We start from the raw sequence: 12,408 nt of genomic DNA, 5'->3' as shown, positions 1-12,408 counted from the left end.
TGTGATTTGAGGTTTTTCATGTTTAGAAACCGAGTATGCCAGAAATTCTCCCAGCAGAAGTGTTTACTATAAGGGCACGATAGAAGTGTACCATTAAACCTTTTAAAAGGTACAACTATAAATATTTCCCTTTAAAACACTTAAGCAGCAACTTGAGAAAAACAAACAAATTTGGATAGAAGCAGATAGTATAGCAACCTGCCTTTGTGTATAAGACATACATGTCAGATAGAAAATGCAAATGTTTTTTGAGCAGACGCTATGTGGATATATTATTTTTCCTTATAAAAATTAATTCTTCATCAATCAGGGACAGATAGATTATCCATATTTCTTTGGACTCCACTGCTTGTTCAGTAAATCCACCAGAGAGGAAGAAGTTTAGGCAATCTATTAGAGAGGAAAGATTATTATCCATGAAAGAAGTGAATGAAACTGGATTTGGAGTAAGCAGACTTGGGCTCAGTTCCTGGTTCAGCCACATATACTACTGTGTGATGTTAAAGAAGACACTCGCCATCTACTAAGCTCAATTTCTCCATCTGTAAATTGTGGATAATAACATTAGTCCTACTCAGTTCATAGTTATTCTGAGGTTCAAAGAGGTGATATATGTGAGGTCACTATATAAAACGTATAGCGTGACTCATTTTTAGTTGTTAAGTTTTGTTTGTGATCCTGGCTAGTGTGTTGATATAATTTTTTTCTACAGTACATTTGTACCTCATCCAGGTCTATACAGTAATAACTTAATGAGATGAGACTACTCTGCAATAATTATTTTAGAATCAGATTTCCATGACATCTTCCCTCAGTAATGCTCAAAGAACAAAGCCAAGAGACCATTTTGAAGCCTTTTTGGCCTGGGATAGGTGGTAGACCATAGAACAGAACACAGGATCCAGAGTCAGAAAGACCTGGACCAAATCCTGAGTCCACGACTTTCAGGATGAACACAGGCAAGTGACTTAACCTAAGCCCCACTTTCCTAATCCGTAAAATACAGATAATATTAATAACTACCTCAAGGTTCTGTTGAAAGAATTGAATTAGACAGCTGTTGAACACAGTGCCTAGCACACGTGTGTTCAATAAATGTTGGCTGTGATTAAATACTATTGCATTTGTTTTTCCATTCACAGTCCCTTTGTGAAACTGGGAGAGAGTAAGCAGGTATTAAATTTATAGTTTAAGAGATCTGTAATCTGGAGATGTTGGGGGACTTACTGGTAACTTGGTAATACTAGAATCCGGGGCTCTTGTGCTTAATATTACTTTCCCTTTATTTAGCAGACTCTTAGGTCAAATGCATGTATCTCAAATGCTGTCATTAAATTCTTAAAATATAATTAGTTGTAATCTCATAAAACTCAATATCTGGCGTTCTATCTTTAGTCTCAGCCCCTCCAATCCATTCTCTACAGATAGCAGAGAAACCTACCTACTGCGAAGCTGGCCATGCCACATCTCCCTTTGAACCAGTCAACGGTGCCCCAAATGGCTGTAAAATAATATCCAAGGAACACAGAAGCAGACCTTCTTCAATCTGACCTCAGCCTAACTCTCCAGCCACATTTACCAGCACTCCTGGTCTGGGCACTCCTTCGCTTCCCTGCTGGAACTTTCTGGACACTTTTCTAGCCACAACCCCACTCCTGCATCCCTGCCAGGCTAGGAATTCTTTCTTTGTTCTGGGAAGAAGAGCACTAGAATATTATTTTCTGCTGCCCTTAAGAAGAAAGGGCTTGAGAATCAACCTAAACATCCAACCATGACAAACTGCACTGAGGAACATTCAGAGGATAGACTACTATGCACCTATTAAAAATACCACCTTTAAAAGATACTTAAGGTTAAAAGAGAATGCCATGACATATTATTAAGTGTAAAAAGTTAGGGATTGAAAAATAACCAGAGGGATAGGCACTGAAACGTTAATAATAATTATCTCTGGACGATGTGATTGGCAGGTGTTATTTATTCTTCTTTGACTCTTTTCAGTAGTTTCCAAATTTTCTAAACGAGGAACAGATTGACTTTAACAGTAAAAAGTCATACAAATCTTGAGGCGATCCAATAATGATCCCTAAACTGTAAACGGCAGCTACACCCATCTTTCTGTCTCCCAGATCTGAATCCTAATGGCAGCAATCCAATGGCTGGGTTCCCGGGCATGTAAACATGAGGCATAAGTGGTAAATTGCTTTCCTAGGGGAGAGGCAAATCTAAACGCAAGAAACGAACGGCCCACTTACTGCAATCATTTCTTCTGGTAAATTCCACAAGCTTACACTTAGGGCACAGAAATCTTTCCAGGAAAAACAAAGGCAAAGTTGGTCACGCAGTGAAGAAAAAGAATCACAATAAAATCTCTCTCTTTTTTTTTTTTTTTAAATTTCATAAAGATTAGGTCTTTCAGTCATGCTTCTCTTTTCATCTGATTTGCATCTGAGGATGGACTTCATAACTCTGAACATTCTCTTGGCATATCTCAACAGAAATCAAACCCCTAGGCACCACTCATTTTAGGCTTGCTAATCTGGGTTCCCCTGAGGAAACACATTTCCCCGTAACTATCAGGATTTCAAATTTCACACCCTCCAAAACAGCTTGGACAGGTAAAGACCCTACTAAAAAGCAGGCTCGGGCTTCCCTGGTGGTGCAGTGGTTGAGAGTCCGCCTGCCGATGCAGGGGACGTGCGTTCGTGCCCCTGTCCGGGAAGAGCCCACATGCCGTGGAGCGGCTGGGCCCGTGAGCCATGGCCACTGAGCCTGCGCGTCCGGAGCCTGTGCTCTGCAACAGGAGAGGCCACAACAGCGAGAGGCCCGCGTACCGCAAAAAAAAAAAAAAAAAAAAAAAAAAAAAAGAGCCGGTTCTGCTAACGAAAACACATAGCCTCTCAAGTGCCCTCTAGAGCAAGTGTGTGGAACAGAGGGTGGAGGCTGTCTTAATGTAGCCAATTGCCTGATAAACAACCCTCCTTCCCCCTTCTGGTATTTTCTCATATCACTTGATTATCTTAAATTGTTTCCTTTCAATCTTATGCCCCATAGGATATGTTAGAAAATATTACTTGATCACATGAAATAAATGAACTCAAGCTTATGAGTTTCTGACCCATTTGGAAGACTCCATAACCTACCAACAATTCTCTTATGTGTTTATATACATATATTTTTTTAATTTCATTTTTCCCCCCCTTCTGCTCAGGCCCAACTGTCTTAAGCTTCTAGGCTTTTAGGGAATTTCAAAATTGCAGACAGACCTAGAATTAGATTTGGGAAATGGCATCTCCTTCATTTCCCTCCCGCCTTTAGGCTGGTTTCTGATAGATCATTCTAAACAGTGCAGCACTAGGTCTCACTTTACTTGGAAGGAGAAGTTGGGAGGCTTGTATGGCAAGGGCCTTCTCTGTCCCCTTGAAGTCTCTTTTTATCCAGATGGCCTCAAGTTCATAACATCCTGCTTACCTGCTCATTCAACATCTCTTTGCCCATGGCCCCTCTCCAAAGTACCTGCTCAAAGGTAGCCAGAGTCCATGTTTCTGCTGGTAAGGGTCTCCACTGTATCTATTTGCTGTAGGGTAACCTCTTGTTTTTAGACTTTTAAACAAAGCAAAATCAAAACAATAAGCTCCAAGAGCTCATTTTAGGTTTGATGGCCCTGTCTGGAAGCTGCAGCAACAGCACCATCAAACTGCCACTGTTCTATAGCACTTGCCCCCAAATGCCATCCAGGTCTGCACCTGTAAAACCAGGATGGGCATTGTGAGCCACTCTGCCTGCCACCACATAAAAAGCTAATTTCGCATTCAGAATGTATGTTTTTTTTTCAATACCAATAGCAACAAGAGTGTGCCAAAAAATTTCCCCTGAAGCTCTATTCTGTTTTTTAAACTGCAGAACATTCTTTCATAGTCTGACAGTTAAAATGCTGCAGTTAATGTAATAAACAGAGAATTTTTCTAAGTAGCCTGTCAAAACAAGTGACACTTTTTTTTTGCTAGTGAGTCTCAGATTCAGAACAATAGGAAGTACCTTTCAAAGCAACATCTTCATTATACAATCAAATTCTCAAAGTAATCTTCTCATCAAAGAATATTGTGTTATTTCTTTCTCAGTAATTATCAGAGTTCTGCAACCTCTCTGGTAGTGGTGACTATTATAAAATGCAGCTGTGCTGAGTTTCTATACTGGGGGGTCTTGCCCCGGTCAATATGGAACCAATGCATCTCACGCCTCCATATTTCTTAATGACTTGGCAGTTTGGGCAGTAAAAAGTCAACATTTACAGAACCTGTGAACATGCCCTCACGTTCCCAGGAGCAAAGTGCTCGGCCGCTTTCTTCAAGGACAGCAGTGATACCATCAATTCTTGATAATCTCAGCTTATTTTCTTTCCACTTAAGTAAAGTAGAAGCTCCAAAGGTTATTATCAGATCAAAAAAATGGTGTTTTTGTGTGTGTGTGTGTGTGTGTGTGTGTGTGTGTGTGTGTGTATAGTTTGAAAGTCTGTCTCATAGAATTAGATTCCTTCTTTTTCACTTTTCCATTTCTTAGGGGCTGTCATTCCAATAGAAAGGAAATCTAAGAGTACCAAGTCAAAAGAACTACCAGCCCAGTTCCAACATTTGAGGTTTCTTAAAACCTGAAAAGATGGGAAGATCCCAAGGGCGCCCAAAATGATGTACCTTGGGATACGGGTGAAACCTGTACTTTAGCAGCCAGTGATAGGTTAAAAAAGTCCAAACTTTGGAATGTAATTTTCTCTGAAGAATCTTTGGGCTGCCAAGGATCATGCGATTCAATGGTGTATGGAAGAAAAGAGAAGCACAAGTACAGGCTCCTATTTCTAAGGGTAACTCATGAACCCAGCTCTTAGGCTCTTGTGAGGGTGAATCAAACAATTAGCACAAATATCCCTTGCGTGGTGCTTTGCACACAACCAGCACTCAATATATGTTTGTTGCATCTGAATCTAATTTGGGAGTGCCTATCCCATTGGATTAGCAACTCTCCAAAGGCATGAACCATTTTGCTACTTTTTAAAAACATCTTTGGTAGATGCTCAAAAATGTTTGTGAATTGAATGGCATTTCTGTCTCCCTTGAAGCAAGGGAGAGCTGAGGGAACATCAGAGCTGGGGCTAAATGTTCATTTATTCATTCATTCACTAAGCAAAGGTTTACTGACGGTCAGCTTGGTGTAATGCACAGAGCTAGGGATACGGCCTTTTCTAATTTCCACAACAAGTTCAATTTCCCTTTCCATATTACATTCTATCAACATCCACTACATTTTCCTTCGTAGCATGTAGTGCAGTGGTGATTAAATGATTACTTGCATAACTAGTTGTTTACGGTCTGTCTTCCGTCCCAGACAGAAAGCTCCAGGAAGGAGGTGCAACCCTCTAGTTCAATGCTGCAGCCTTTGCAACTAACATAGTATCTAGGACAAAATAGATGTTCAATAAATATTGGTTAAATGACTAAATGAATGAATGAATGAAGTAAAATGAGCTATGTCTTTGCCTTTAAGAAACTCGCAGTTTCCAATAATGTTTCTCAACAGGGGCATTCTTTTCAGGGCAGCTTGTTTTGGAGGGTTCTAGGTACTGGTGTGTGTTCAGCATCCCACATTTCCTGATGCCCCTAGGGGCTGTCCCCATCTGATTCAGAACCACTGTGTGATGTGGGCTTGAATGAAGATGGCAGCAAGAAGAGCAAGAAGGGATGAAGCCAGCAAATGATGAGGTAAACGAAGGACAATAAGACACGGGGGTGTGGGGAAGAGAGAGGGGAAGCAGTCTGACAGGAAGGAGGACACGGTTTAGAGTGGGGGGCCTTCATCGGAGTTCCCCAAGGCCTGGGGATTCTCCCGTCGCTCCCCAACCCCTGTGGTCCTTCAGGGCAGAGAAAACATAAATTCCTGGGCAGTTTTCTTGACTACGACGCATGAAGGTCAGTGAAGCTCTGGGTTTTCTGTTTGATAGTTTGGATTTTCCAGCAACAGTTTTGTTTGAAGAAAGCGTTTTGAGGTTAAAGGAGCTAAAAACCATGGCTCTTGAGTTAAGGATGACGACGCTAACTGGGTGGAGGGAAGGCCTCTGAAACACACGGCGCAGGACATTGAGACCCGAGAGGAAGTTGTGACAAAGGGGTCACGGTGTGACCAAAAAATGAGCTATGCTGAAGAGCCTTTTTGCAGCATGGAGTAAGGGCAAGGGAAAGGGGGGAATCCTGGGGAAAGGGAAGGAGGGTGCGGTGAGAGGCTGCTGTGAGTTGGTGTGCGGGGCCCACGCCGGGAAGCTGGTCTGAGGGACACCTCGCTCTTGGAAGCGCCCAGGGGACATGCGAGACAGGCAAAGTATAAGGCTCTTGTCGAGCCCCGCTGACGAATGGAGGTCGGCCAAGCCAGTGACTCGGGGTCGACACCCACAGCTGGCGCGCACCGGTTGCCGGGTGGAGAGGGATTTCGTTGCCAGCAGAAAAACATAAGTTCTGTGTGCAGTGGTTTCAGATCCAGGGGCCAAGTCACCCCTCATTGAAAAGGTCTCCCTGAGGTTGGGACTGAGGCATATACCCTTCTTCATATGCCCTGTGGCAATTAGCTGAGTGCTCTGAACAGATGAGGGGCTCAATATACTCTTTCTGGATTGATCAGATAAAACTCATCGGAGTCCTCAACTTTAGCTGGTGGTCAGGTGGGTTTCCACTGAGCTGGAAGGGAGGGAACACCTCACTGGCTGATTGGAGGCCTTGAAGAGTTTAATGGAGCAGTGGTGCTCTCTTAAGAATGCGCCCTTAAGATAAAAACTCTAATTCGAAAAGATACATCCAGCCCTGTGTTCATAGCAGCGCTATTCCCAATAGCCAAGACATGGAAACAACCTAAATGTCCATCAACAGATAAATGGATAAAGAAGATGTGGTATAAATATATATATACACACACACACACACAATGGAATATCACTTAGGTATAAAAAAGAATGAAATAATGCCATTTGCCGCAACATGGATGGACCTAGAGTATATCATACTAAGTGAAGTAACTCAGAGAAAGACAAATATTATATGGTATCATTTATATGTGGAATCTAAAAAGTAATACAAGTGAATCTATATATAAAACAGAAAGACTCACAGACATAGAAAACAAACTTATGGTTACCAAAGGGGAAAGGGAGGGGGGAGGATAAATTAGGACTATGGGATTAATAGATACAAACCACTATACATAAAACAGATAAACAACAAGGATTTACTGTATAGCATAGGGAACTATATTCAATATCTCACAATAACCTACAGTGGAAAATAATCTGAAAAAAATATAAAACTGAATCACTTCGTTGTACACCAGGAACTAACACAATATTGTAAATCAACTATACTTCAATTAAAAAAAAATAAAAAAAGAATGTGTCTTTAAGCTAAGGAGCAGAAGCCTCCGCATGGGGTGAAAGTATGTGCTGAATGAATGAAAGGAGGCATACAAGCACAGGTATGAGGTCTAATGGTTCTGACGACCTCTGTCCTATTGCATCAGGAAGAAAGGGGCTTCCACAGTCTGGCACAGAAGCAGAGCAGTTTGTTTGTCATGGACCAAAGGTCATTTAATACGTGTACCCAGTTTTGACACCCCGAGCCAACTGCGAAAAATCTCTCTAGCTTTAACTCATGCAACAGGGAAGTGGAACTATCTGGCTCAAACACAAGAGGCAGACATATCTGTCACTCCTTCAGCATCTCTCCTTTGGCCCTGGGGGAAGGAAGGCCACATCTTTTTTTTTGTGGTACGCGGGCCTCTCACTGCTGTGGCCTCTCCCGTTGCAGAGCACAGACTCCAGACATGCAGGCTCAGCGGCCATGGCTCACAGGCCCAGCCGCTCCGCGGCATGTGGGATCTTCCTGGACCGGGGCACGAACCCACGTCCCCTGCATCAGCAGGCGGACTCTCAACCACTGCGCCGCCAGGGAAGCCCGGCCACGTCTTTTGAAGTCAGCCTTGCTTTCCTCCGCCCAGGTGTGCACCTTTGCACGGGTGACCAGCAGGGGGAGCCGCACGGTCTCACTCACGGTTTGCGGAGGATCATCCTCATGTGGGCGTCCGGGCCCATCTGCGACAGCAGCAGCATGGTGTCTTGCAGCTCCTCGTCACACTCCTTTTTCTCCTCCTCTGTAGGCAGAGGGGCATCCTCATGCTCATCATCCAGAAATCGATAAAATAAATATTTATCTTGGAAATGATGCTCCTGGTCCACTAGGGGAAACACGGAGGCAAGCGTCAGCTGCTGCACCTCTGCCTCACGGGCCCGTTTACCAGAAACGGATGGACGGTGTCGGGCAAGAGAGCCAAGTAGCAGCAAAGTGGTGAGACTCCTCACCCATCTCCCTCAGCCTCACCCAGGCGGGTGCAGCTGTAGGATGCGACCTCCGGGCTGCAGTCATGCACCTCACAGCCCTCTCTGACCCGCCCATCTCCTGAGCTGCCCTGGAACTCTCGTATGAGAACCTGCCAGCTTTCCTGAGATGAGCACTCTGACCAGCAAGAATTGCCTTGGTGACATTTTCTAGCATGTGGGATATACGTCCTAAACAGGAAAATAACCAACTACCAGATCATGCTCTATGATGTTTGTTTGTTTGTTTCAAAGTACAGACTTAGCAAAAAACAGAAAACCCGACTTCGTCAGGATCAGAATTGATGTTTTTCTTTCTATGTGTACTGCTTATAAACACGTCTGTCTGCAGTTAAAAAATTAAATTGTCTGAACAAAGCTGACAAGACCAAGCATCTAGGTCATATACCCCTAGGATATTATGGTAATTTCCTTCCAGTTCAAGTTTTAAAGAGTTTTTTTTTTTCTCTTGTTCCCTTTAAACAAGAAGATTTAGATCTCAGTAGGACAAAGTCATAAACTTGGCTTAGAATCCCTCATCTCTGTGTCTTAAAGCTCTTAAGCCCCTTTTCAGGAGGGAGCATCAACCCTATCCAAAGATAAGGAGGAGTGGGAGAATCCTTGCTGCTCAAAATATGATCCCTGGAACTGCAGCATCAGCGTCATCTGGGAGCTTTGGGAAATGCAGACTCTCTGGACCCATCCCGGCCCTGCTGAATCAGAATCCGCATTTTAACAAGAGTTCCAGGTGATCTGTATACACAGTAAAGTCTGTGAAAACACTGGCAAGAGCATCATTAGATTCCCAGGTATTTAAAAATTAAAGGAATGATTTTAATAGTTTGTCAGTTTGGAGAAGTGATCTTTAAACAAATGGCATGAGGAGTTCAATCACAGTTCCACTCCAGTCCTGAATAGCTACTCTGCTCAGCGAGAGCCCCTGTGGCTATCAGGGGCTACGCCACAGAGCACACTCCTGATATTACGTGTGGGTACAAAAAAACTGGCTCTCCCAGAACACTCAGCTTCTGAATTCAGTACTCTCTTTCATGTTATCAGCCCAGCCACACACTCTGTTGCTCTTCCGTCGGCCCCTGCATCAGGACTGCTATGCAATGCTCAGAGTATAACCATGCTATTGATGAACGTGAATGCAAACTAATAAACATAATTGGAACTGATGCACTCGGCTTTCAATTTCATTTTCCCTTCATCCGCTCTCCCAAGTTAGGAAGGTACAATGGTGGAACACCGCAATCAACGGCATCCACTTGCTGCATCTGTACTGCTGAATGAAGATGCTAGCTCTGCGGGTCCCTAAAGGGATCGTAATTCTTTCTGGCCCATGTGGGAGTTCAGCCACAACCTACCTAGGGAAGCGCACTTCCTAGCATTTCTTGAGGGTTTTCCAGGGACCGTGGCTCATCTTACCGTGGTTGAGAACACCGTCTTCTACCAGGACTTGCCACATGCCAACAGCTTGCATTCGGGAGTGAACACATGGAGTCTGCTGCAGCATCCAGTCCACCAGCTCGGTCCCCACGCAGCATTGTCTGAGGAGCGGGAGGACACAAAGGAGGGGAAGTCACCCCCTTGCAGATGAAGGACGGGAGATGGCTTCTGAGAGGAGACCCTCCCACGGGGCTCCACGCTCTTCCACCCTAAGAGGTCTCATGGCAAACAAAGCACTGCGTGATGTGGCCTCAGGTTCTCAAACTTTTGTACAAACCAATAAAACCACTCAACTCACGAGAGAACCTTCTAGGCAAGGCTGGCTAAACCAAAGAGCATTACAGGCAGCAGCCCCAGGGGAGACTAAAGGGCAGCTAGACGGGGAGCGTGACCTGGCAAGAGAATCCCAGGGCCAGAAACTCTTGAGCCGGTCCCAGAAAAATCTCAGTGTCAAATGAAGGCAAAGCATAATTCTGACTTCCTTCACCGGAGCCTTTTTTTTTTTTTTTTTTTGCGGTATGCGGGCCTCTCACTGTTGTGGCCTCTCCCGTTGCGGAGCTCAGGCTCCGGATGCACAGGCTCAGCGGCCATGGCCCACGGGCCCAGCCGCTCCACGGCATGTGGGATCCTCCCGGACCGGGGCACGAACCCGCGTCCCCTGCATCAGCAGGCGGACTCTCAACCGCTGCGCCACCAGGGAAGCCCCACCAGAGCCTTTTGAGGAGTGAGTTAAGGTTTGTGAGGCCCTAGGAGGTGCTCCGTGAAAGGCTATGTGTAAATGCAAAATTATATAGCGCTTTCTGTTTTCAAGTAATACTACTGAGCTTCCTCAGAGGGGTGCTGGGAGAAACAAGCAATTAGCGATGCAAATCTCTGAAAAAAGTGTGATGCAATGAGCATCTGCACTTCGACAGAGCCTGTCACCCGAAGAGCTCCAGATCCTTTCTGTACAGGCACGCGTTCATCCCTATGATGACCCTCTGTGGTAAGCTGGTCAGGATGGGCAAACTACGTGTGTTAGTTCGGAAACACATAACTATACACACGTATTAGGAAACCTTCAGTGGGGAGAGGGGTGTTCGTGGCATGACTGTTCAACGGAGGAAATGGGATCTTGAAGTCCGGGGGAGGAATCCCAAGGGACGGGAATAAGCAGGGAGTTTCAGAGCAGCTGGCTGCCTGCAGCTGGGTCTGAGTCACTGGTGACCTCCCCCCCTGTGCTGAGGATGCCACCATCTCTGGGGCACTAAGGCTGGTTCCAGCCCAGGGAGCTCCTCTCTAGTGTGAACTGGAGGAGATTCCCAGTGCCGGTGCACTTTAGGAAGAGCCTAGCCTGGGAGAAGTCATGAGATCCAGCACCAGGTCTACTACTTATTAGCTGTGTGACTCTGGCCATATCGTTTCAAATCTCTGGTTCTCAGTTTTTTCATGCGTAAAAGAAAAGAGGAGGAAAAGATGGCTTCAAAGGCCACGTCCAGTTCTAAGACTCCAGGAACTCTGAAATCTATCAGAACTCCTGGGATGTCCTGATTCGGGTCTGACCCAAGAATACACCACAAGGAGGATGTCCTGAGAAAGCTGTTAGATTTCTAGGACTGCTCTGATTACAGTCCATACCTACACTTTAGAGCTTCAATAGGCAAAGAGGCACCTAGTTACTATTCATTGTGAACCAAACGTATGATGTGTCATGTTCCTCATCTAATTTGAGAATTTATTAATGGGAAAAGTCATGTAAAAGTATAAAAAAAATCAATTTCATGTGGCTTTTAATTCAATGATTACTTTTACTAAAAAGAGCATATGGTGTTGAGACGATCCCAGAGCCTCTCGGCCCTGGGACAGGGTGTGAGAGTCTTGCAGTCAGAACACAGAACAAAGACACACAGCTGTGCCACTTGTGGCTGGTGGAATCACCGGGTTTCCTCTCTATTAATGATCTTTAGCTATTTTTAAATCGACAGCTGATCTCTAGTGTGGTGATCACCGGGGGTGAGGCTGCGTCTGGGGAGACTTCAATCCCTTTGCACTGCAGTAACGGTAGAAGTGGCGGCAGGTGAAAACAGGAGGGAGGGAGAGGATGGGACTGGAAACAAGATCTGGGACCAGGCACTCAAAATGTCCTGCAGGAAAAAGAAATCATGCCCCTGGCTTCCGGTTGCGTCCATGGGTCACTATCAACAGATCATTAATTTGTGTCATAGGGTGCGGAATAGACGTAACAGCTATATTTCAGGGGGTTAAAATCTTAGGGCTATGGTGCAAGAAAGAGATTATGGTTTCTGACTTGTAGCTCCCGTTATTTGTCACCAAAGATGACATCTTTAATGGAATTTCCCTAATGCAAGTCAACACTTGGGAAAGCATAATCACATCTTAAACTAAGGGAATATAAATTTAAAAAGAAAAAGGTCCTTTAGCTGTATGAGATGTCTGAGATCTACTTAATGAGTTAAAGTGTTTGAACTCTCTCTGAGGACATGGACACATGAGTTTAACCTTTACTTCCCTCAAAACTGTAACAGTGTGTAGGAACTACAGATGCCAAAAAA

General features: G+C 44.6%; 1 protein-coding gene across 5 annotated transcripts in view; it reads right to left on the bottom strand.

Annotated features, from left to right (window-relative positions):
• The window catches only part of RAPGEF4 (Rap guanine nucleotide exchange factor 4), a 320,536-nt gene that overhangs the window by 72,774 nt on the left and 235,354 nt on the right, over nt 1-12,408 (bottom strand). For all 5 annotated transcript variants that reach the window (XM_004267312.4, XM_004267313.4, XM_049712252.1 and 2 more), the window contains 2 exons: nt 9,836-9,957; nt 8,082-8,265 (listed from right to left, as the gene is read on the bottom strand). In XM_004267312.4, the coding sequence (XP_004267360.1) occupies nt 8,082-8,265; nt 9,836-9,957 (306 nt within the window). The remainder of the gene's footprint in view (nt 1-8,081; nt 8,266-9,835; nt 9,958-12,408) is intronic.

The sequence above is a fragment of the Orcinus orca genome, chromosome 7 (genome assembly GCF_937001465.1).
Source record: "Orcinus orca chromosome 7, mOrcOrc1.1, whole genome shotgun sequence".
NCBI classification, from domain to species: Eukaryota; Metazoa; Chordata; class Mammalia; order Artiodactyla; family Delphinidae; genus Orcinus; species Orcinus orca.
This window is presented reverse-complemented; position numbering and strand designations above follow the sequence as displayed.